This window comes from Sceloporus occidentalis, unplaced genomic scaffold, assembly GCF_023333645.1.
Source record: "Sceloporus occidentalis isolate IW3139 unplaced genomic scaffold, rSceOcc1.0.p SCAF_3, whole genome shotgun sequence".
Classification (NCBI taxonomy): domain Eukaryota; kingdom Metazoa; phylum Chordata; class Lepidosauria; order Squamata; family Phrynosomatidae; genus Sceloporus; species Sceloporus occidentalis.
This window is the reverse complement of record NW_028316983.1, coordinates 157,520,166-157,547,201: the sequence shown is the minus strand read 5'-3', so window position 1 is coordinate 157,547,201 and position 27,036 is coordinate 157,520,166. Positions and strand designations below refer to the sequence as shown.

At 38.5% G+C, this 27,036-nt stretch overlaps 1 protein-coding gene across 4 annotated transcripts in view; it reads right to left on the bottom strand.

Moving 5' to 3' along the window:
• Positions 1–2,731: 2,731 nt before the first annotated feature.
• Positions 2,732–27,036, bottom strand: part of ZCCHC2 (zinc finger CCHC-type containing 2) — a 36,049-nt gene continuing 11,744 nt past the window's right edge. For 2 of the 4 annotated variants that reach the window (XM_089516609.1, XM_089516613.1), the window contains exons 5-14: positions 26,586–26,698; positions 25,211–25,305; positions 23,088–23,171; positions 18,278–18,335; positions 16,250–16,382; positions 14,836–14,900; positions 12,888–12,982; positions 9,313–9,441; positions 5,915–7,354; positions 2,732–4,527 (exon numbers count right to left, since the gene is read on the bottom strand). In XM_089516609.1, the coding sequence (XP_089372735.1) occupies positions 4,460–4,527; positions 5,915–7,354; positions 9,313–9,441; positions 12,888–12,982; positions 14,836–14,900; positions 16,250–16,382; positions 18,278–18,335; positions 23,088–23,171; positions 25,211–25,305; positions 26,586–26,698 (2,280 nt within the window). In that variant the 3' untranslated portion in view covers positions 2,732–4,459. The remainder of the gene's footprint in view (positions 4,528–5,914; positions 7,355–9,312; positions 9,442–12,887; positions 12,983–14,835; positions 14,901–16,249; positions 16,383–18,277; positions 18,336–23,087; positions 23,172–25,210; positions 25,306–26,585; positions 26,699–27,036) is intronic. The other 2 variants (XM_089516612.1, XM_089516611.1) reach the window with 2 other exon arrangements.

Here is a 27,036-nt window from a genome sequence, read left to right as displayed (position 1 = left end):
TGGCTTCTTGTCTTGACTACCTGGAAACCTTGACCTTGGACTGCTTTATCGACCTGCCTATCTGTTACCCTGAACCTCGGACCGTCTGACAATTCTCTTGGTAATCCCTTTTGATAGAACTACTGTGAATCTCCAGGACTGTGTAGCTCTCACTGACTTTGCTGTGCTGGGAGGGGGTTTGTTTGTTTGCGAACTAGCTGCCTTATCAGCCCTTTGGCTGCTTTCCCGGACAGCTACAGGAAAAGAGATCCACTTCAACATTAGGAGGAATTTCCTGACAGTCAGGGCTGTTGGACAGTGGAACACACTCCCTCAGAGTGTAGTGGAGTCTCCTTCTTTGGAGCTCTTTAAGCAGAGGCTGAATGGTAATCTGTTGGGGACACTTTGATTGAGATTTCCTGCATGGCAGGGGGTTGGATTGGATGGCCCTTGTGGTCTCTTTCCAACTCTACAATTCTATGATTCTATGTGCCCTACGCAAGAAGGCCTTCAGCTTCTTGTCCTCTTGATTCTTAACGGTATTATCTCCATCCCAAGGAAAAAAGCTACCTGATACCAGTCTGTAGATTGGGGTGTTGATAAGAGGAAATTTCAAGCTCTCCCAAACCTCCCCTGGCAGAACATACAACCATTTTGCACAGGTGGGTGACACTATCTAAGGAAACGGAGTCACAGGTCTCCCATTTGGGAAGAGATCTGATTTTGGGCACCTGCTAAGTTCCCCTAGTTTCATTGGGCCCCTGAACCTGTTGATAAACGTAGAGCCTTTTCAACCTTTACAGGGAAGTCATTCATATCAAACAGTTGCACAGGACCTTTCTCAGGAGAATCATCCCCCTCTTCACGGGACAGCTCCCTTTCCTCCCTAGCTGAGGGTAGAGGGGAAGCCGTGACCCTTGAACTCTTGAGACTGGGAAGCTGAGGTGTGCCTGCTCTTCCTCTTAGCCTTTTTGGGGGGACAGAGAAGATAAGAGACTGGCCGATGGCTATTTGCCTCTTCTGAGAAGATGGAATGAGGACCAGGGCCTCCATCACTTGTGGCCCTTGCTGTGTTCCTCAGCACTGCACTGCCTCTCTCGACCAGCATGTGCCTGGTCCCTGTGGGGAACCTATGAGGCCATCACCATGTCTTTGCTCCCCTAACACCTGGCTGGCTACCGCCTATTGGGCAATTACAGCAATACACCAGCACAACTCCGGTGGTAAGGTCTCACCCTCCAGGACCACAGCAGGGAGGGAAACAGGGGCAATGCACTCACCCACATGGCAGCAACATGGGCCCCTCTGGTGCACACCATTTTATCTTGCCCTTCAACATCTCCTCAGTGAGGGAGAGGACTGGTAGGTCGAGCTGCCATCCGGACCTCCTTGGTGAGGGAATAGGCCGCCTCCACCCACCCTTCGTGGTCTTCCTCCAAGAGGTCAGATACCTGAATGTCCTCCTCCAATGCTCCCCTTTCCGTAGGGATCAAGCTCAAGTGAAGAAAAACCGGCAAAAGAAAGAACAAAGGACCACATGGAAGCCTGCAATGCTGAAGGAACCCTGACTTGAGTGAAGCGAGGCAGAGATGTCACTGGGGGTGAGAGGGTCTAGCTCACTTGCTAGGGATGGTAGTTTTAATTGACAGGTTTGAAGCCCTGACTTGGGGAGGAGGAGAAGTGAGACCCATCAAAAGGATGCCCTCCCCACACTGCAGGAAAATGGACTGTTTAGCTGTCAGACAAGGACATGGGAAGATGGTAATTAAGAAATTGGTGGAGCAGAAGGCAGTAAGAGGACGACTGAATTACAAGTAGACAGATCCAGTCTTAGAGATCTCTCTCAAAGGGTCTCAGTATGGAAGCCAACTGAGGGCAATTAAGAACAATTAAGATCAAGATAGGGCTAGGGTTAGAAATTCAGCACACCCTTTAACTTGCCATCTGCGGATTTAAGCATCTGCGGACAGCAAGGCCCATTCCTGCTGTGCATGTACGTGCTGCCACTGAATACTGCAGGACGAGGTCCAGAGGTTTTTTCATCCACAGGGTGGGGGTCCAGAATGGAACCCCTGCAGATAAGGACTGAAGGTTTAGGTAAGATTAAAATAGATGGCATGGAGTCTCCTTTGATGGGAGCAGTGTGTACCAAAGTGTTAAATAACCAGTTCATGCAACTCTGTATTCACTTAAACCAGGAGTGGGGTATTGTGGCATGTCAGATTTTGTCACCATGCAATTTTCAGGAGCCCTAACCAAATGGTGAGGGAGGCTGGGAGTTTTACAGATGTTGGCCACAGTTGCCTACCTGGTTTAAGCAGTAGACAGGCTACCGCCCGCCCAGTGTTTCTGCTGTGGTCTGAGCAATGTGCACATTTGATTATGAAGGTTTTTTTTACCGTCCTCCATAATCGTCTGAGTAATTTCCATCCAGTTTTGAGATCTTCAGAGCATACTACAGTAGGCCCTCTTATACACAGATTCAAGCATACACGGTTTGAAAATGTTCAAAAAAAGTATAAATTTCAAATATCAAACTTTGATTTTCCATTTTTGTAAGGGACACCATTTTGCTATGTCATTATATTGAATGGGACTTGAGCATACACGGATTTTGTTATACATGGGGGATCTTGGAACCAAACCCCAGCGTATAACAAGGGTTCACTGTAAAAGATTTCAACTCTCCATCTTTGTTTTAAGAGATGAATAAGGCAATTCAGTATAATTAAGTACACTATTTTCAAGCAGATGCTTTCCCCCTCTTTTTATTGCTGTTAATTCAAGGAAAAATGCTGCATAAAATCCAATCTGTTCTAGAAATATAAGTGACCTTTCCAGTACATAATGTTTCAAATATCAAAGTATATGGTAAACATACAAATAAAGAGAAGGCAACATACCTCCTATTTACAGTACAGTATCTTAAAATCATAACATAACTCCAATAGGTAAACTGGCAGGTAATTGAGAATGGTGCTTTAACACCCTCACTAGTCTCAGAAGCAGTTATTTCTTTTTAATATGGTCCAACATACCCAGCACAAATATTTTTTTTAAATCAAAATAATTTCCTATGCTAATTCTCTTTTAAATTAAAGCTCTCATCTATCTCTTTGCCCCCTCACTTCCAAAATATATTGGTGCTATAAATATAAATGCTATCTATGAAGAAATGTAGTAAATCAAGTTTCTTCAAGTTTCTTGTTTAGTAATGAGAATTAATCAAAAATGTTTTGACTGGTTTCCACCTGCTGCATATCCATTTTTTTATATATATAAAAAGTAAAACCCATATTTCTGGTATCAGCTGGGAACCTAACAAATGGCGGTAGTTCAGTGTTGATCTCAACAGTCAAAATTTTTCTTCCAGATAAACTCAGTGCACTTAAGAAATCAGATACTACCTGGAAGCAATTTAGTACATCTTGGCTTTTAGAAATAAAATACAGCAGCGTTAAACTTAGTGATATGACACTTACATGATCAATCTTCACACTCATTGGAGTCTTTCACATTAAATTGTGATCACACAGTGGTAAACTGTCATAGGAAAGTGACATTGCTATTTGGTTCTAGTATACAAACACCCAACAGATTTTTAGAATACACACAGGTTTTGTTCAGATTCAAATGAATCATTTACATTCTAAACACAATACTGTAGTAGCCTTAAGTGGGATGTTAAAATGTAAGGGGTTTTTTTTTGTAACTGACACAGATTTGCTGCCAATTTCCATTGCAAATGGAAACACACAAAGGAAGTCATACCAGTTACTCTTTCTGAACCAACAGGATTAAAAAAAAAAAAAGCACAACAAAATTAAAAAATTGTTTGACTTTTCTATTTTAGAAATTTGTTCAAAGTTTACACCATTTTAAACCTTCACCATATTCTATTTATTTTTTCCATTTAGGCAACAAGAGCTGTACACATCTGGGAATCTTCTTTCAAGAAAAGCAAACAGCAGCCCCACCAGTTCACAAGCATAGGAATTTTGTAGTGTGTCACGGGCAGGAATCTATTTTAAGAGCTCAACATCCATCCAGTCCCATTGAGAAAACGTAGAGCCAGCAAAGGTGGAAGATAATAGCAGCATGAGAAAAAGTGGGGAAGGAAAAGGTGACTTTTGGGAGCATGACCCAGTTTCTCCTTTCAACCATATGGCTGTTCAACCAGTGTAGTCAGAGATTAAATGACCTTAAAAAAATAATGTTGTAAACATTGCATGTCTCAAGTCTTCAGTGCAAAAAGTCTATTTTCCAAATGCTTTTTGATTGATTGGCTGAGACAGCCACATGCTTTATCCAAGTCAGACCAGGAGAAAAACGGCTTTCTTCGTTTGTGTCAGAACAGGTGTTCATGAGCAATGAAAAAAATGCAACAGAACATAAACACACTCAAGGAATCTTTCAAATCCAAAGAATTTCCCAGATCTCCCAACCTTCATTTTGGTATGCAGGCAATGTTTACTTGGTTTCAGTCAGCAGAATCCAACGTATCATTAGAAGGGGGTGGGGGAGGTGCATATCTCAATCTGTAAGTGCCTAGAACAGGAAAAAGAACTTACTAAGTCACTGCTCGCACTTAATATATTAAGTTATGAGAAAAGCTACAAAAACCCCAAAGTAAACATACTCCTCCATAGATGTTATATAACTATCTAAATTCTACATCTACGTAAGTGCTAAATAAAAGGAATGTTATCCTAACAAGTTTAACAACCAACCACAAAGTGGCTACATTCAGCATAGTGCTAAACCATGGTTTAGCTTTAAGAATTAAGCCTAGCCCTCTCCCACCCAGCTCAAACATTACTACCCTCTTCCTTTTCCCTCCTCTGACATGGCTACAAGGACAAGACAGGAAGCTTCAGGTTGTTCTAGGATAACCACAATATAGTACAGGGATGCAAATAAGGCCTTCAGATATTGGCTATGCTTGAAATAGCAGGAAGGCATTACAGTGCAGCAGCACCTGAAGAGCCATATGCTCCCCACCCTTGGATTAATGTATGGTTACTGGACAACAAAGGTGGTTTGTCTTACTTATGATTAGTGAAAACAAGCCAGCTTCCTACACTACATTTTTTAAACGTTAAACACAGCTTGTCCTGGTTCATTTGGAACTGTAAGCTGTGGTTAACATAAAGTGGAAGAAAAAAGTTTCAAAATGTCTTTTACTGACAGTAGGGGTGGGTAGGCTGGAGGGAATTGAGGGCAAGCTAGGCTTCCCTTTACAGCACAATGGTTCAAACAAACCCACAGTACCAAACTTACATTCTTTAAGTGATTTCACTGTTTTCAGTGAGACATATTCACATCACACAAACTGGCCTCCTCTGTTTAGGTTTCAGACATACCAGAAACAAAAACAAAGGTGTTGTAACTGGCTATATTCTACAGCCACACATTTTAAAATAGATATAAAACTCATGGCATCCCTTCGTTTTAATTCCTCATTCATACTTGTGCATATTTATATATCATTTCAAACCATCTCCAATCAGACACATGTATAGATAAGGAGAAAATCAAGCTAGAGACAGGCCTGCTCATTAAAAAAAAATCAGGACAAAACATCTAAAGCATCTGGGAATTCTCAATATAAAAAAAGTGTTTTGCTGTGTCACATTGACATGTGACACTAAAAAACACAGTCACATAAAGCCTAAAAACTCAAGGAAGCATGTTTTGAATTTTGGTTTGCTTACCTACAAATTTAATGACTATTTCATTAGGAAAATGTAACAATTTAGGCCTTTTAGAAACTAATGAATGGTTTTATAGACAAACCCCTCCCCACTACTTACACACATACACACAAACATCCACAGTCAGTGCTAAACAAACCACAGGTAGCTGAATGGGGTAGCATGATCAATAACAAAAACTCAATGAATTCAGAAGCAACTGTGTTGGGAGTTATGATTACCTTGTTGACTGGCTTCCATAGATGACTGCTTACAGTCCTGTGCATAGTGCCCACTAACACCACAATTATAACAGGACACATTCCCATTCTTCTTGGGACATGCTCCATTAGTATTGGCAACTACATTTTGAGCTGGATACACAGGATAGTACCTCCCATATCCTGCCATTTGCTGCATACCATAGTTGGTTTGGCTCCCCATTACTGGGTCATGCATCAGCCCATTTGGATATGGGCCCCGGTGCAAGTAAAAAGGAATCTGTGTTCCATTGGTTTGATGTGCTTGATTGAGGTAGCTACCATTGCAAAGTGATGGCAGAGTAAAGAAAGGTGGAACTCTGTAGACTTGTCCAGGAAGTGGATTATGATAAAAATAACTGTTAATCTGAAGACTTCCATTGGTCCCACAGCTGCATCTACGACCACAAGACCCACACGGCCCAGACCCCAACTGTTGTGGAGACAATAAGGCCCCATTTGCATTAGTATTCCCAACAGCACTAATATAAGATGTGCTATCACTTTGTGCAGTGCTATGTGTTAAAGCAGGGCTTGGACTAGGTGCAGGGCCTGGCGTGTGCGTAGGTATTGCAGGAGGAACAGTAGGCTGTACCTGACTAACACAGAGAGCAGATGGTGGAGGTGGTGTTGATGCCACAGTGTTCAGCACAGGGGTACTTTGATTGGGTAATACACTTGTAGCATGAAGAGTCACTGGTACAGTAAAAGGAGCTGGTGGAAGTGCTGTGGATAGACCAGCTGCAGGAACTACTACTTTTAGACTGGGAGGTTGAGGAATCACTCCTGTGCTTCCCTCAACATGAGGCACCATTTGATTTAAGCTCATCACATGGGATGCAGGTTTTGAGACTGGATCTGTAGTAGGAACCGTGGATCCTGGAAAGTTACCTGGATTGTGGACTGGGATAAAGGCAGTGGTGGGTGATCCAATGCTTAAGTTTCCTGTTTGTTGTGGTGGTGGTCCACTAACTGCACAATTTTCAGATGATGCCTGTGGTGAAGATATTTTCATTCTTTGTACTGCTAAGTGTAATGCAGGGCTACCGGGCTGGACTGTCGGTGGGAGAAAAGTGGTTGGCAAAGGGGAAGGCAGAAGTTCAATGTGTTTGTCAGTTTCACCAGCTGAACCCATTCCAACAGGAGCTGAATTTGTAACCACCATTCCTAAACCTTTTCCATCGGCAGATATTGGTGGCGGAACTAATGATTCAGGTTTCTGTGCACCATTAAGCACCACACAGTGCAGGGCAGGCATGAAGGAAATGTGCTGAAACTGTGAATTCAAAGGATCCTCTACAATATTCTGATTGTCTGGTCTCACTGGAATCTGTGCAGGTGAGTTAGTAAGGTCTGTAGCGTTGAAGCCAGTAAATCTCATCACATTTGGGTTCCCAGAATCTTCAGAATTGCTATCTGTATCTGTGGAAAATAAGACATCATTAAACAATTACAACATTAAAGTTTCTAAAATAATTTTAAAGCAAGATTTAAAGCCTAGCTTTAATCATATGCTATTCTATAGAAATGAAAGGAAATGTTAAAGCTTTCCTTATATTGACTTGTGCAGCCTGTTACTTCCTGTTACTTCCATTTCCCATTGCTGGCTTATAGGAAGCAAGTATTCTATATTACAAATTAAAGCTGCAAAACAACTATACAGTCATCATTTAAACAGCTTTAATAATATACCTATCCTGGAATAGGCATTTTTCTCTTAGCTTAAAGGAATTACTAATGTAGGTAGTATTTGTGTAAACATATTTAAATATTTATTTAAAGAAATATTCCAGCCTACTGAAAAGCTGGCCAACATTTTCAGTTCTAAGGGCTACATCTGTTACAATGGTGTGAGAAAATACATACATGTACACATACACACATACATACTCATCTCTTTAATTTCAGTGGATTGCATATGCATATGGGACCACACCTTATGCTCCTACCTACCATCAATTTTCACAGCAAAGCTGTATTCTCATGGCTACTAATAGCAGATAAACAGATTTTTTTCTAAACTCAGATACAGATCTTAGAAGCCTGGTTAATGTTGTACCACCCCCTGCAATTCAGAAGTTTGGTTGGCTGTGAGAAAATGTGGTTTGGGGTCCTCCTGGCTTTGGAGATTAAACTAGAAACTTAAGTGCTCCCTTAGTGACCAGTCAAAAGTCTACAAATATGATATGAATAAAATCTCCAGTAACAGATACTCAGAGGCATACTATATGATACTAGAAATTGCTGACTACTAGCCATTGTGACTACTAGGCCTTTATATCCTTCTCCTGCATGAACATAACTGCTTTTAAATAGGAAAGCTACAAAATAGTTATGTACTGATATAGAAAAACAACAATGAGAATTAAAATAACTGGGGTGAATGTCAATACAAAATTTAGGCTGAAAAGCCCAACTGTATAACCAAAAATTGGCAAATGCCATAAAATCAAGAACAGGTAAGGCATGTCAATTTGTATGAATAGAGCAAAGCCAACTTACCGCTGGCAAAGCCCACACTCATATCATAAAGTTGACTTTAGAAAGCAAATACAGCAAAAGTTGCTAACAACACACAGGAAGAGCAGAGATTTATTGTAAAGACGGATGGATGTAAAGCATGCAGCTATACAGAATGCTTGTCTCTTTATTGTCTCTGAAGTGGTGTTTAAAGCCATACTGAACACGACTACATAGGGGAAAAATTATTTGGGAATTTTTGCAAGGTTAATTAAAGGTTACATTGTAGTACAAAGTTCTGAATGCTTCTGAAGATATTCTGCAGTTTTCTTAGATAATAATGATTTAGTTACAGATGGGTTCCTCAACAGAGAGGATCCAAGACTTAAGGCAATTTGTTAGAGCAGTGATGGGCACCTGTGGCACACCTAGGGCTAATTTTCTGCCCCTAGCACCCTCTGCAAGCCTGCACAATTGCCAAAAATGTCAAAAAGCAAAACCAAGAAAAGTAGCTAGAAATCTATTTCTTGTTTTTAATAACATGCTTATGTTTGGCAAAGGGGGGCAGGGCTCCACAAACATATTTTTAAAACGAATGGTCATTCCTGGAGGCTTCCAACAGTGGCAAATGCAGTGGCAGGTGGGAGGTTTGTCCAGGAAAAAGGCAGTCGGGAGGGAAGGATAAAGAGAACAGCTCTGAGAGCTTGCATGCAACCCCAAGAAACACATTTTGCCCTCCCTGGTTTAAAGGTATTCTGAAGAGGTATCTTCTTCAGTTAGAATCTATATACCAGCTGTGTTATCAGTGAAGCTGTTAAACCTGTTCCTGCAACCTACTAGCCTGGTACACCACTCCAAATTAAACAGTATGGTAAAGTGAGTCTGTATATTTTTATTATTTTAAAATATACAAATACAACCTCTGTCTTTCTCTTCTTCACTTTCAAAGCTTTCCCTTCCATCATGCCGTGGACTAGAAGGAGAACTGTAACTTTCTGAAGAGGTTTCTCCACATGTGTCATGTCCAACTGTAACATTTAAATTTGAATCTAGAAAAGATTTCATATCAGCAAGGTTACTGCTGAAGACCATCAAGGAGTATGCATATCAAATTGTTTCCTTCTGTATCTTTTACCTTTTACCCCACTACCAAAACATCCAGCTCTCTAACACAATTCTACTCAGCACTTTCTACACAATATAAAACAATAAATGAAAACAAATTAACAGTGACACTAAAAAAAATCCTTATGTAGCATAAAAACACTGTCACAATTCACCAGAATCTATGGTTGAGATTCATAAAGCTACTTCAATTGCAAAGGATTTAGATATACACAGCGGGATTTTTGAATTTCTGTCTTTGAACAGATATTCTCCCTAACATGTAACAATACTTCTGAAAGTTCAGTCTGCTTCAAAAGCAACTTAAGTGACATAAAGGGCTGATGTTCAAGTAAAAACAAACAAAAAACCAAGCCCCTGGAGCACCTGTCCTTAATTGTATGATTATGTGGACTGCAGTCTGTACAAATAACATGACCTTCAACTCTTGCCTTGCAAATAAATTCTATACATACCTACTGTGCTTTCTGCCCTTGGCAGTACTGTGACTGCTACTGTTTGAGTCATCATCTATATTTCCTACACAGACAATTTAGTAACTTTCCAGAACTTGTTCAGGGAACAAATACTTTTGTGCTTTCCTCTCCAGAAGAAATCTCATTATTATTATGTATGCCTTAAGAGAGAAGACTGTCTTTCCAACCAGTTCCTTCACAATTATCACACTGATGGTTCCTCAAGTACAAGCATTTGCAGCAAATGAGACTGAACAGGTGCCCAGTTGAACATATGTTATAGGTAAGAAAACAGAAGTCCCAGGTTAAAAAAAAAAGGCTTTGACAGTTGGAAAATCTGAAAACAGTCTGTGAAGAATTTCTCTACCTAACGCGGCATAATTTCATTCAAGTATTCCATTGTATATTTGATAAAGATGGAAGGGAAGGACAGGCACAAGCATGGAATTTTCAAGAGGTAATTCTGTTCCTAATATATACATTTGATACACCAAATCCCTAGAGAGCATAACCTTTGACTTTGGAAAGAAGTAGCTACTTAGTAAGTACATAATAGACGGTTTATGCAACCAACTTGCAAGAAATTCAGGGAAGCATAGATCTTTTAGGATTGGCATTATAAAAAAAAATCAAAAGGTCATCCTGAAAAGTGAGTCCTACTCTATTAGAAGGCCACAATTCTTCACAGATCAAGACTGAGTATATACCTTCTAACAGTTAGGAAAAATAACAAAGGAAGAAGCATCTGCTATTCTAAAAAATCCAAAAATCTATTAGAGTGAACTAAAATGCCACAAAATAATGAGCAAGCTTCAGAGTTTTCCAAAGGTCTTCTCCAAGATGTTCATAAACATGTGGTGATAGAAGAAAATTTTAAACATTGAAGCAATGGAATTTGCTTCTAGACATGTTAGTAAGATTGTAGGAGAAAGCTTCAGACATTTAAATTTACTGCTGCTAGGCACTAAATTCTTAAACGAAACAGACTGGTTTCTTGTTAGGAGGTAACAAAAGCAGAGAAAAATTGGTTTTTTTTAAAACTTACTTTTGATGTTTTAAAAATCAAATCTTACTATTTATTTAGATTATGTACTGTGCAAAAAGTTCAAGAGAAGTCATACTAGGCAGCAAACTAAGTAGCATAATCCTCTTCTTCCAGATTAGCTGTTTAATGCTTACAAAGGCCATTCTTCAAGAAGAAAAGGTGCCCATATTGGCTAAAAGGGGAAAAAATCTAAAATCCATGATTGGTGCAAGCCATACCTTTATTAAATCGCAACAAATGTCATAAAAATGTTCTCGAGAACTCACTATCAGGCAAAATAAGGGGAAAAAATAAGGGAAGAGGTGAGGAAGAAAGCTGATTGATGAAACTCAGCAATTTCCTTTGGAAGAAATGGCAAGGCTAGACAGACAAAGTCACAGTACAACTTTCACTCTAGACATAAAAAGAAACAAGACTACACTGGAGATACACAGTTCACTATCCTGCTGACAATGAAGAATTGCCACGGGGTGGATTGGGTTGTGTTTTCCTGTTCTATATAGAGTTGCTGGCACTACAGATATAGAGAGGTGAACATGCCAAATCTAGAATGACTGGTACCAAGGAAATGATCACTGAAAATGCAGAAAGGGTACAGAAAGAGACCAAGTGATTTAGGAGACAGCAGATGTGCTGTTGTACATGTTTAATGCTGTTGTGAGATACACTATATGAGATTTAATTTCCTAACTTGTTACAGAATTTTCCTGATGCTACTCAACCGGTTCTGCAAAATTTCAAAACACTAAATGTCATCAAGATCAGAATTTCATTTAGACTGTTGCATGGGGGCATATAGGTAACGTTTATACCTGGCATATTCTCACTCTGCTTTGGTCCTACTTTCTGTCGTTAACTCCTCTTCAGTGCAGACTCCCAAACCCATATCAAATTGGAATTTAGTTCCTAGGCCAAAGAAAGTTCCCTACCACCATTCTAAATACCTTCAATCCAATCACAAAAATGCTTCCACATGCTTCTCTAGAAACGAACAACAGGGGCACATTGTGACCCTACATTCACACTCACTTAGCAGCTTTGAAGGATTGCCTTGAGTCTCATCTTTCTAAGCAGAGATGAGCATACACTACTTGAAAGATCCTGAAGGGATGAGACGAAACATAATGGGTGCTTCTAAGAGAGAGTTTGGATGACTCAAACTACAATGGGTAAGGCTCATAATACTAATGATTTAACTATCAATGAAGATGTAGATGTACTGCAGTCCCAATATCTTGAGTCTCAGCTATCCAGCCCTGCAGAAGAATGCTCCCCATTTAATAGAAAATCATTATACCCTGGGCATACCCTTCAAAATTGGTAATTTTCTCTCTACCACCAGCCTAAGAGACTTGGTACTTTTAATTCTCTGTAGACAAATAAGTAGATGTTGTACTTATGAAAAAGAAAAGCCTTGAGTGTGGATTGCTCAGTCATCCAGAGAATGTATTGAGGAGAGGTCTCTTCAGAGGTCCCTGCTATTACAGTGATCAGATGAGAACAGAGTGAGATGGTGCTCATTTTGCCACTTTTCACAGCACTGGTGGCATAAGATCTCCACTCACAGAGAGCATGAACAGTAGCCCATTTGTTAAAGAATAATCCCATGCAGGTACAGAAATTCACAGGCAAAACACAGAGACCATGACATAGAATACTGATTATTTATATTAGGAGACTCTAACAACATGTAATTTGCTAATGGAAACTAGATTTAAAGGTCTTCTCAAAGTGAAATTTGATCTTGTCTTACAAACTTTGGCAGTATATTGCATATTATTTGTATGACATCAATGAATATAACCAAAACTAAAACAGAATTCATAAAAACTTCAAAGTACTGGAACAATGTCCTAAATACATTTCCTACCTTTTGCTATTCCTGGTTGGAGATGGTAAGTATCTGCAACTCTTACACAGTTACTTCTGATGCCTAACCTGGTGTCATTTCTCTTCCCTTTATCTCTGTGTAGAGAAACAAACATTTGTCAGAAGGGTCTAGTACTGATTAGACCTGAAAGCTTTAGGACTAAAAGCTGGCTAGAATTGAAAGCTATTGAACCAAATTGTTTAACACTTTATTGTCACCATTATAATGCATTACAGGCTGAGCATCCCTTATCTGAAATGCTTGGGACCAGATGTGTTCTGTATTTTTTTCAGATTTTGGAATATCTATATCTGCATATACATACATAATGAGATATCCTGGAGATGTAACCCAAGTCTAAGTATGAAATTAATTTATATTACACATACACATAGCCTGAAAGTAAAATTAATTTTATATACAATATTTTTAATAATTTTGTGCATGAAACAAATTTTGTGTACAGTGAACCATGAAAAAGCAAAGGTGTCACTATCTCACTCATCTATGAAAAAAGTTTTGGATTTTGGAATTTTAGATAAGGGAGGCTCAAGAAATACTATATAAATGAAGTCAGGTATTTTGCTTTCATATGTTACTTGTTTTAACTCATGTGTGTTAACTCTGTTGTTTTAACTCGAGGTGAGAATGGGAGAATAGAGAATACTTTCTCCCTATTCTCCCATTCTCATAAGAGAAAAGAGGAAAAAAAGGATTAGGCACAGATGACCATTTATTGGCAAATTAACACAGCCTCTTGCCATTTCAAAAGACACCTTTCCTCCCCTGTTTTGCTGCTATGACTTGCTGGCCGTGCCTTGTTCTTAAATAAAAAGAAGCTGGTTATCACTTGTGGTGAAACGTACTTCACCACAGAAGCTTCTGGTTGCCCCCCCCACACACACACACAAAAAGAGACGATATAGGTTTTTAGGAGGTATTGTGCAAGTGACCCATTTTTTTAAACAAAGACTATGAAGAAGAAAATATATTTTCTAGTTACAAAGTATAGTACGATGAAAGGGAACATATTTTTTACTTAACATCCACCTGGGGTAAAATGTGGACCACCATCAAAGGCAGGGGAGAACTAAAAGTCCCATGTGAGCTTTTCACTTATATTCTTTCCAAGCAAATTGGAGTCTAAAAAGGAAAAGGAAAAACTATTGCTACCACTGTAAGTTTATCTATCCCTTTTTAATCCTATGGAGGGGGGATGGAGGGGAAATTGCTAGAGGATGTATTTTGGTTATTCATCTAACAAAGAACATGTGGCAGCTCTGCTGTTGGGAGATAAACACGTTCCTGGAATGCTCAACTTTATCAAAGGACCTTGGGATTTTCAGTTTAATTCAAACCTGGATTCAGTTCCTGAATCAATCATAGTAGTCAGCAACAGAAAGGAGTTAAATAGTTGCTGCCTTGGGGATAACAATTTGTTTTCAACAAATTGCAAAGGGTACTCTATACCAGAACCTACAGAGAAATGTCAGGCAATTTCTGCAAAAAGTGGCAAAATTCTGTCAGAATGCCACCCAGGATGCCCACTATATAGAAAGGATTTAAGATGATCTTGGTGTTTCTAAAGTGAAACAGAGACAGACAGTGGTTCCAAATATTTAATGTTAGCATTATGTAGAAGAGAGAGTAGTTTACACAAGCTATTTTGACCTTGAATATGCTTCCCTTGTGCTCAAATAGCCCACTAATAGTGAACTCTGCTATTGATACCTTTTCACAAAATCTAAGTTACTTCAGTATTGTTCTGTTTTACAAGTGTTCTCTTTGTCAACCTACAATAGTTGACTAAAAGTATCCATTACACTGATTATTTTACTATTTTAAAAGACAGGTGTTTCATTTACCATGAACAGAAACAAATTAAATACCACATGTAACAGCCATTGAACTCTTACGATCATTTTTAATAAGTGAAATTAACACCTACTTTTCTGGTTGCAGCTTTCCTTTCTTCTTGCTTATCACAGGCAAGTTCCTCTTCTCTTCTGCATTCTAGATGACAAAGAAACAGATCAGACATTTTCTGTCAAAAATTCCACAATTTTAGCTGAGCCACCAGATACAGCACTGATATCAAGTTATCCTTCTGACAAATAAAAGTTGCCCATTTAGAATTAAGATTGTGGGCAATCATTAAGCTTTTCAAAAGTATTTACTGAGCATACTATTGTCATCTTGCCAAATTCGCATGGAAACTATGCTAGACATTCACACACCACAAATAACTAAGGATTTTGACATGTTCTATTATGGTGGTGAAGCTGAATAGAACAGCTTATTGCGCTGATAATGAGGTTAGACATTACAACATGAAACTCAGATTTCATGTTGTTCTAATCATTCTTTCTGCACTTCAAATTCTGGACCTCATATAGACACTTCATGGAAAAGTAAGTATGATTGGCAATTGGGCAATGACACCATTCATGGCAGTCATAATCTGGCAACTCCCAACAGAAATCAGATCCCTAATGAATACATCAATTCTCATAATTTGTCCTTGTGTGTGAGCACCACCAGATCACGAGAGAGTAATGATGCAGCACACTCCCAAGATACTTATTTGTATTAACTGGACCTTAATTTTCCGATAAATGCTAATGCCAGCATATTCCAGTTCAGATACCTAGCAGATCTATTGCCTAAGTCAAGATATAGTTCAGATAAAGCAAACTTCATACAGAAGTTCCATTGCTTCAAATCGGCACACAAAATTGCTAGCTAAAGGCCTATGGTAGCATCATACCTGTAAGACGGAATAGAGGTCATTACAAATCTAACCCAAAATTCACATAGGGAATTGTACCATCTGTTCAAAGAACAGGACATGGCAGGCTCTAATGCTGGGACTGGTTTAGGCAGCTTTTCACCCATATTCAGGCAATGAACAGCAATGCTTCATCCAAGTGAGAAAAAGCAGTTATCTGCCATTCCTTCAAATCTGCAAGAGCTCCAGAAGTCATACTTCTGCTCTCTCTAGCTTCTGCTTTAGTCCCCTCCCCTTTATGAAATGCCCTCCTTCCCTAAGTAGCTATCATGCAGCTTGCATGTGTAAGATGTTCCTCACTGATTCTTCTTTAAGTGGTGAAAAGTATTATTATAATTTATTATTATTATTACTATTATCAACTTTATTTACACCCTGCCCTTTTACTTAAACCAGGACTCATGATAGTTTACCACTAGAACAAATTGTTATTATAACATTGTAATAGTAAAAATGAAACCCATGATTATATAAAGGTTGGAAATGATTTTTCCTTTTACTATTATGTTTTGCTGCCATTTGTTAATATGTGCTTTCTGCTTTCTGTGTGCATATGTGTGTATTTTAAAAATACCTGATCAAGCAATGTGCAGTGTTCCGGATGCTGCTGAAGCACACAGCCTTTTCTTCTCCAATCTGCCACACCATTGTGTTCAGAGTGCATTACATCAAAGCCATCCAATGAAGAGCATTTTGTATTAACAGTGCTATTACAAAAGATAAGATATTGAAACTGAAAGTATGTCCAGTCTTGCAATCTAACAAATGAAATGAAAGTATCTTACTTTTCCTCAACTGATGCTGTTTCAAGATGTGGGAATCAATATACCTAGATTGTAACAACAGTGATCTCACTAGGCAGATTGAATCGCACCACATGACACGCTAATGGGGGGGGGGGGGGGTTGCTCCCCAAACATTTACCTTCCAGCAGAAACAGGTTGTGGTGTTCACCTATATCCCTTTAAAACACTGAAGAGATGGTGCGAGTAAGGTGAGGCTCCATGGGAGGAGAAAGGAGAGGCCCTAGGTTTTAAAGAGTTTTTTATGTCACAACTATCACCATTACTTTCAGCGATACATGGGAATTATGATTTATGTGTAACTTGAGTACAAAAAAACATTACTAAATGTTCTGGAGGAGGTAAATGGTTGGGTGACAGCACTGGGAAAAAAAGGCAGATTTAAAGGAAACCAAAACAAATTCTCCAGTACAGGTATACCTTAGTTAACAAAACAGATGTGTTCTTGGGCATTACTTTTTTTAACATAAAATTCAGGAACATAGGCAGCAAAAACATGGGAAAAATTAGAAATCCTACAACACACACAGAGTGCAATTCCAACATGTTTCAGCAGATCTTTTGTTCATTAACTATATGCACATGAGAAATAGTTCAAGTTAAGGTTTATTGTACTAGCCAAAGGTCATGACAAAATGAGCTTATCAAAAAGCATAAAACATTCAAAACAAAAGACACAGAATACAAAGGTTAAACCATGTCCCAACATTTAATGTGCAGTTAAAAATAGTTAACTGTTAAAAAGGGCAAAAGGAAAAAGAGAAATCTTTCCTGGATATTAGTAAACAAATATGATATAATCATTAAAATCTAATTAATACCTGGCATCTCCCTGGCAATTTTATTTAACTCTTTCTAATCTTTTTTTGCAGCCATGGCAAAAAGAGCCATTCTATGTGTAACACAGTCGTTGGTGTCATTCAAAAGGAATTGGACCAAATCAACAGTAGAGCTCCCACTTTTGTCAGCAAGGGTGTTAAAAAATTCTTACATGAGAAATGAAATAATTAAGTCAAATAAGCTCTGTATAAGCACACACAAAAGCATTTTGAATCTTCTAGCGATTGCTTGAAGGCTTCTTCCAAAATGCATCCAGGGATTAATTTTTATTTTACCAGCCTCCACTTTTCTTAGAATTTAAAGTTCACTGGCTAAACTTAACAGATTTTTAACATGTTGGTGGTAGGTGGTGAGGCAAGTTTATTTACTCTCCCCTCTTTCTGTTTTTCTGTCCACACATGCCTAAGTGAATGATTCGGGGGTCAGTTTCTGTTTACCTTGCCACTTGTAGGCAGGCACACAAGGCTGCAATAGGATTGGGTAGAGCAGAATCCTGTTCTTTCTCAGCTCAAACTCTGCATTATTTCTACTGCACACATGATGCTGCAATTCAACACTGAAATGATGTGTTTCTCCTGCTCCCTTCACCACCTTCCCTATGCTACTGCTGGCATTCCAGCCAGACAGAAGATGAGGAACATAAAAAGCTTTTGTAAACAAAAGATCTTCACTGTCAGAGGCTTTGTTAATGGAGGTATTTCTGTATTTAGATTTACACGTGTGATTGTCAGAAATTCATAATTCTCAGGTGCATTATTTTTCCATTTACTAAAAATATAATTGCAATTACAATCTAGAACTTTTCAGTTATGTTGGTGGGACATCGACTAGTAATACTGATTTCCATTTTAGCTACCCCTACATTTAAATTAAGATGAAAAGCAGTACTTCACATGGAAATCAAGCATCACAGATTAGCTTAAATAAGAAAAGAGCACACTGCAGTATTTAACACCTACCTGGCAACAGGACATTTTCCATTATGTTTCTTGTGAATCACTGTGTGCGGTATCATTTCTGGATGAAAAAGAACAAGAAAACATTATCAGGTTTACTTTAATTAACCAGAAGCCCTCTTACACAGTGAGTTATAAACTAACCATATATATATATATATATATATATATATATATATATAAAATTTTTAAAATATGATTACAAAGAAAAGATGCAGAAAGGGAAAAAGAAAGAAAAGAAAGATATGAACAAGGGCTAGGCATATACTTTGACAGAAACAGGATGTATTTCTAAAAATACATTTTCTTAAATTTAACACCTGTGAAATATACAGTCATGTGTAATTAAAGGAATGAGATCTTCTGATAAGTGAACAATAGATGATGAATGTTTATTTTTTGAGCCCTGGAGTATATGTCTTTCTGAAACAGCAAAAGCTTGTAGGATCCAAAAAAACCGACCCTCAATTAAATTCCACATTACAGGAATCTAATTTATAAGAACATGTGTGTCTGCAAACACCAAAGATTTTTTAATTACAAAACTATTCATTCTAAATTTACACAAAAATTACCCAAGGAGAAACATTTGAATTAGAAAATGTTTGCCCATTATTTTTTATGAATCAAAGATAAGGTTTAATGCTACAAACTGAGTTCTGGAAAATTAAAATCCCTTTTCTGAAAATGAGTTGATTCATTCTGAGTAAAAAACAGATGCATCCTTTTGAGCTCAGAAGGTAAGGAATACCCTCACCCATTTATGGTCCAACATTTGAAGGTGTCTGTTAAGAATGATCTGCTGAGACATGCATGAGAACTTAGAAACTGTTTCAAGCAAAGAGAACACATGTTACTATGCTATTTTCTGATTTCCCATAAGAGACTGTGTATGAAGTGTGCTTTATTTAAAGCATGTAAATTGGCATAAGAAAAAGGAAAAGAATCTACAATATTTCAAGGCTATCTTCTGCTTCACCATCTAAATCAAATTAATCATACCAGAGGCTACTTCCCTGATCTTCCCAAGAGTTTGGTGTTTGAACAATTCCCTAATTAATTATGAAAAGGTTAAAATGTAAATGGACGCCTAACTTCAAGATTATTATGCTAATAAGGAAGGTTCTGCCTCCTCATGTGCTACTGAATGGCATGCATGTAAAGGTCTACATGAGAGCAAGGATTATAGCAGGGGTAGGCAACCTTTTTGAGCCGGGGGCCGGGTTGCTGTCCCACAGACAACTGGGGGGCTGAAGCCAAAAAACAAATAATTAAATAATTTTTTTAAAAAATAAATATATAAATAAACCAGGACATATGTAGGACATAATTTTCAAATGGAAGACACTTTTTTTTTAAAAAAATGGATGACACATGAAAAAATTTGCTGATTTTAAAAAAAATGTTAATATAAATGCATGTTTCTGAGGCTTCTATAGACAATTGCCCCCCAAAGGCCCCGGTGGCAATCGGCGGCAGGACCGGGCTAGAGCCGGTCCCAAGGCCTCGCTGGGCCGCATCCGGCCCGCGGGCCGCAGGTTGCCTACCCCTGGATTATAGTGTATGTGTCCCATAGGAAGCAGCTCAGAATTCAAGAGGAAGAAGTCGAACATACAGTAAGGGCTTTACGAAAGTGATTTGCAGTTTCCCCAGATCTGTAATGAAACATGCCAAGTATGACTTGAACTACCCATTTTTGTTTAAAGCAGAACTTGCATTAATGTATCAAAAGTACTGGGGGATAGGGAGAGACTTAAGGTCCTTTCACGCTACACAATTATACCACAATGGTTCCATTTTAAATGCCATGACGTTCTTTGGAACCTAGGCACTTAAATTCTCAACTGGAAAGCTCTCAGATTATAAACCCCAGGATTCCACAGGACATTGCCATGACAGTTAAAGTGAAATCATAGTGCTACAAATGTGTAGTATGAAAGGGCCCCAGATTGCATATTATCAAACAGTTTAAAGCAGCAACAAAATTGCTATTTTATTCCAGTGATTTTTGAAAGATTCACACAATAACCTTTGTACTACACCAAAATATATTAACTTGGATTTCAAAAAGTTTATTCAACATTATATGCAAAAGTATAGGACCTAGCAGATCTGATCTAAGGACTTTTTCATGTTTAATCTTCCCACAAGTGGATGCGCAATTTAAACAATCTCTGACAAGCTCCCTTGCAAATGGAAGATTAAAAGAGTTATTGAATCTTTCAGAAATTGAAAACTTCAAGATAGATGGTTTTGCCATTGAATGGTATAAAACATATTGGTTCTCAGTCCTTTTTGCATTGGAAAAGATTCTTGTATCAGGTTCTTTTCCCATTTCTTTTTATGAAATCTTTATTTCTGTTATTCTCAAAACAGGAAAAGATCATTCTGTAAGTACAAATTATAGAGCAGCTTTGTCATTAAATGTTGGTGTCAAAATACTACTTGCAACAGGGCTAGTAGTAACAACATTAACATAGTAACAACATGAATGAACTCAATTTAGGGGTTAGCCACACTGTAGAATTAGAGTATTTTGACACCATTTTAAGGGCCATGACTCTATCCTACAGAATCCTGGGATTTGTAGTTTTGTGACATATTCAGCCTGATCTGTCAAAAGAGCTTGGTGCCTCATCAAACAACAAATCTCAGGATTCTGTAAGACTTAGGTCCAAAACACACTGCAGAATTAATCCAGATTGAGACTATTTTAATTGCCCTGGCTCAATGCTAGGGAATTCTGGGAACTTCGTTTTATGAGACATTGAGCCTTCTCTGTCAGAGAGCTTTGGTCTCACAATAAAATAGAATTCCCAGGATTCCCTAGCACTGAGCCAAGGCAGTTAAAGCAAACTCAAAGTGGATTATTTCTGTAGTATGTTTTGGACAAGAGTCATGGCAGTTAAACTGGTGTCAAACTGCTTTAGTTCTGCAGTGTGGATACAATCTACATACGTTTTGTTTGTTACTGATGATTATTTGTAGCTGATAATTACTTCTAAATCGGATTGCTTCAAATATAAATACTGACCATTATTTCACACATTGCAGAAAAAGCATTTAACAAAATTAATTGGTGTTTTATTTTTAATATCTTAAAGGAATTTGGTTTTCTATCAGAATTTTTGAAATGGATTCAGATATAGTTGTGTGTTGATTGCCAAATGACAGTTTCACCAGTGGGCAGAAGCTATTAGGTATTTGAGCATACAGATCCCTCAAGATATTATTCCTATTATTAAACTGAACCTGCCTTGCTTGCTAAAATGTATCTGGATTTGAATACATGAACATAAGTATTTAATAAGTATTTAGGGTAAAGTTAATATACTTATGACTTTACTACCACAGATACTGTATGTTTTTTGAGGGATCTTACTGCATATCCCTCAGGTTTAAGCAGTGCTTTTTTCACACATACAGAAAAACTGAAGCACCACTGACTGCTGGGGGAAATGTTGGCTCAGTCATTACAGAAAGTTTAACTACCTGTGAAGGCATGTTTTAGGCTTGTTTCACCATCTGGAAAATTGGAACCATGGGTAAGACTTAGCAGCTGATCATAACTACTCAAAAGAAACCTCATATGTCCGGGTGCAATCAAGAGTTTGGAAAAATATTACAACAGCCAAATTCCCTATCCAGCAGTTCATTTCCATGACTGCATCATCAGGCAATATCCACTTTCCAGGGAGTAACCTGTCCGGAATAAAATGAATAGCACACCCTGTGGAACACAGTAAAGCTCACTTCCAAGTCCTCATGCATATTTAAGTTTAGTAGCAGTGTACCTTTACATAAAGGTAAATTTATCTCAACAAAATTACTCAGATGTTCGTGGGTATGCACAAAAGCACAGGCTTCACCTGCCTTGAAATCGAAACATGCTTCTTTGGAGATTAAATTCTATTAAAAATTATTAGGGGTTTGGGTGCACTCCTATGTAGGGTTGCTTGGGGGTGGGAGGAATCCCATTAGCATTAGTTATGCAGGCTATGGGAGGCAAAGACCATGAACATCTGGAGTGCCACAGTCACCCACATCAGTTCCAATCAAGTATGCATAGAATCTGCCTGGAGATTCAAACCTCCAGAGTCCTAGTCCAACACCATGCTTGTAAACTTCCTCAATTTCATTTAAATTTCTTATCAAGTAAACTTTATGGCCTCACTATAATAATATAAATAAAAATAATCACACTGTAAATTGCTATTTTAATAATAATAAAAACGGGATACCTTATTAGCTTTTGAACAGTAACATGGTACTTTGAAGGAAATACCTTTGAATTAATTTAGTTTTCACATATGAATTGGTCCCCAGTAGTGGACATGCTTTCTCTTCCTGAATGCACTGAGGTTTTGCAGTGTGTAGATATGAATCACTTTCTAGACTGGAGAACATTTGAAGATTAAAAAAACCTGTTCATTTTTTGTGGGAGCAGGTACAGTGGGATGTGTGTGTGTTTGTGAGTGCACAAGGTCTCCTGGAGGACTAATGTGGATTCCAGTCTTGCACAGTTGCCCACCCTGCTTTAAGTCATACAAACAGGTTTCCAACTCAGACAACTGGCTAAGCAAAATAAACAGACCCCCACCCCCCACCCCAAACATTATCCACCAACTTTACTTCAAAAATTTAGTTAGGCAGGGTAGAAATAATGGTTCAGTGTTTTTCAGTAGTTTTCACCTCACGTGTTTTCCATTTTCATCAGAACAAGACTGTTACTATGACAGTTCAAAATGTTGTCTGAAAATACTTTTCAAACTCAACCCAAAAAATCATGAGTTTCTTCTGCATATATGCCTACCTTCCTCCTGACTTGAAGCTTCTGAGCTATCCTCTTTGAAGTGTTCTGCTATCTTGGATGTCTTTAGAGATGACTGGAAGTTATCTGAAAGGGCAAAAGATGTGTAAGAACTTCAGAAGACATGACTTAGAAGTGCTTAGAATAGTTATGTAGCTTTACATAAAGCTCTGACAAATTAAGAGGCTATATAAATTCAGCCATCTTGCAGCTAACTGCATTAATTTACAAAGCATCAACACTAGAGTGAGTTGCTAATATTAGGCTCACTGTGCCACTGTAGATAGGGCTGAAGTTATCTTGTCCCAAACTAGCATCTAGAATTGGATGAGCTTAAATAATGGCTGTTAGTTTTTAGCTCATAAATCCCTATTTAGTGATCCACTTGGTTTTCATTCACATTAATATATATAAATATAAGATTCTGTCCCAGCTCCACTGGATGATAGAAGCAGAAGAGAAAAAGAGTGGTAACTCAGCCTGTAGCAACCTTTCCAGCTGGAGGAAGAGGCTGCCTCTATTCTCACAGTGCAGCACCAACATTTTACTAATGGACAAGTCGCTGCCCTACATCTTCACTGCTGCTGTTTTCTCCAGTTGGCAAGGTTGATAAAGAGCTGAGTCATCATCCTCCTTTCTGCACTTCTGCTTCCTCTACCCAGCCTAGCTAATCCTTCACGAGCCATGTCAAGCTGTAGTGCTTCAATGTTGCCTCAGGAAGAGCCACCCAAGCTGATGCTGATGATGCTCCAGCCCAGCTGTGTGCCAATCCTCCAGCAAAACAACTGGGTATACAAGGAGCAACAGACCATGCCTGGGAAGGGCTCAGAGGATGAGATGGCAGCAGTTGCAACAGCAGAGCCGGGCTGTGACAAAAACAGTGGTGGTGGCTACAGCAAGAGCAACTGCCACACCTAGGAGAGGAAGTAAGAAGTGTACTCTTCATTTTCATCTGTGAAGGGCACATAAGTTGTTAGGTTAGGACATAAATACTAATTAAGCTGTTTGGACCTAACTACTTAGTAAACAGAAATGCTTTTCACTCTGGGGAGTCTAGAAGAGCTTCAAAAAATTACTGACACTCTTAACAACGCAGTGAAATGAGAAAGTCTGGGAACTTCTGCTCTTAGTGCATGCTTCCGCATATTCTCCATTCCAAATTCCCTTAAACTAGAATGCCCAAGAATATATCTACTTAGTTAATTGAGGTATACCTGTATTGTAGTCCATTTCAATGCATTAGCCAATACCAATACAGTGAGCCCTTAGTATCTGCAGGAGTTCTCTTCTGGACTCCACCGTGGATACCAAAAGCCATGGGTTTTTAATGGCAGTGTGCCATAGGGTCAACAGGGCTTGCCATCTGCAAATGCTCAAATCCACGGATGGCAAGCCTGTGGTTGGGGTGGATGGGCTGTACATTCACTGAGATCTGTTGATTAATATTGAACCAATGTATAGTTTAGAATGAGCTTACTGAATTTCCCCCTTAACTTTTGCAACTGGGTGCCTAAAATGACAGTATATCAAACTTTTTTTAAATCAAGTTTTTAATATACATAAGATATCTCCTGAATTTTGAAGTAGTAACTCTTGAACTACTGTTTTCTACTGAGCTGAGGGGCAAGAATCTGGGGAATGACTCTAAAGGGCAAGAATCAGGCAGGGTAAATCAACTATACTGATAAAGATTGTGTGACAACATTTATTGTAGTAAGGCATACCTTCCCAATAACCAAAGATTTCAATCTTACACTAAAAATACAACATATCCTATTCTTAGTGTAACCTACTGTCTAGGTGGGCAAAGAGCAGCCTTGAAGCTGCATGTAGCCCCCAGGGCTGTTTGTGTGGGAAGACAAATACTGGTCCCCTGAGCTGCCTTCACCTCACCTCACTGCATACAATCCAAAGTGACTATCTTCAGACTAATGTATTAAGACTGTTTTGACAATACTTGTTGCCTAATCTAAATTCTTACGATTCAAATTAAACCACTAGTCTGGTGAATCAAATAAAAGTGTCACTTAAACCAAAGCATTTCCTCTTGTATGATTCATGAATCAGGTATCAGTAAAGTGAGATGAGTTCATAAAAGAATGAAATTTTTTTTAGTAGTTTCTTACTATGAACATGCAATGAATCCGAGGACAGAGACTGAAAAAAGTTGTGTACTCTCCGATTCTGCAGAAAAGCTTGGGATGTAGTTGAAAACAGCTGCCTAAAATAAGTAAAATCCATGTTAAAGAAGTCAATCATTAAATGTGGAGCTAAATACAAGAATTATTTTTTAATTAATTCAAATCAACAGCTCCTCCTTTAAACCCAAATTCAATACACACTGGTAAATATGAAATCAAATCTCTGTAAAAAAGAACAGGTCAAGTCCTACATTATTAATCCTAGTCCATCCTTCTGTAATCTACAAACACTGGGGACAGGGGGAAATTATTTCCAGGGCTTGCATTAAAATCGCAACTACATATGTACCACATTGCACACACAATGAGTTTCATATCTATACATATATTTGCAGAACAGACAAGTGAGTCAACTGTCACATGTTTCTAACACTACAGTTATCTAACAGAGATGGATGTGTGATGGGAAAGAAAGATCAAGCTTAATCAAGCTTGTTTACATGTATTTTCTGCCATTGCCCACTGGGCCCTCATGGATAAAATAATTTGGATTCATGGCCCAAGATCTTCAGAAGTTCCTAATCCAAATCCATCAGACCTTTTCTTGATCTCCTCTTTGCTGTCTATAAAGTGAGCCCTGTTTCTCCCCCCCCCCCCCCACTATGCATCTGACCAATTTTAAATGCTAGTTTTCATGTAACTACATGCTGCATTTTTATGATTTTGTATTATGCTTTTCCCAGCTTGACTATGAAACCCACTGGGTGACCTTAGGCAAGGCAATGGCAAACCACCACTGAACAAATCTTGCCAAGAAAGTCCCATGACAGGCTCACTTTAGGGTCACCGTAAGTCAGAAATGACTTGAAGGTGCACAACAATAACTATGCTTTTTTGTGTTTTTACTTATTATAAACTGAGCAGCTTTAACACAAGTGTGACATGACCCTCCCTCCCCTGCAGCCTGGGTTTTTTCTCTGTGTGTCCTAGAGGAGATGTAAATAGCTAGAGAACTTACATGCAGAGAAGTCATATATTTTCTGTTGATGACTTTCCCTTTCTCCCCATCTCAAAGAAAAAGATTCCCATTTGAAAGGAAACACTACTCTTTAAAAACAATATTTGTGGACTGCCACTGTATTTCACTGGCAGAGCTGAAGTGGGCTATGGAATGGGGAACTGGTCCCCAGACTCACTGAAGCTGAGTACAGTGAGTTAGATGGACCAATAATCTGACTAGGCATAAGGCTGCATCCTATGCAGATCTTGATGGTTAATGACCACAGGTCAATGACAAAAGGAATATAGAACGTTATAGTAGCAAGTCAAACTGAGTAACTATATTTAATTCTTGTTTTACCTTATCATAGGTTCCAAGTCTGGGTGCCTCCTTTCTTCTTGCTTCTGTAACCCCTGATTTAAGGCTCCTAAAATAGTCTTGTCAAATGCTTCAGAAGAAAGATCCTTTGGAAGCTGAGGAGAATTATATTAGTTGCTGACTAATAATTAGATCACCATTACCCATCTCAGAAATGCATACATCAGAGTCAGGTGAAAATGAGTTTCTTAAATATAACTAATAATTTGGATTTGAACTAAAATATAAAATTAGATCAATTGGAGTTTGAAATAGTCACTCTCTAATGAGAAGTACAACTCTTCTCAGGTGAGGAAGAAGCTATCATGCTATGCACTGAACTGTCAACTGAAATTCGTTGTGTACATTGGGTTGGGGAAACTTTTTTTCTATGAAGGCAAATAAACCACAGGGAAAGTCAATCAGTAGCAGTATTCAGAGATGAATGGAATCA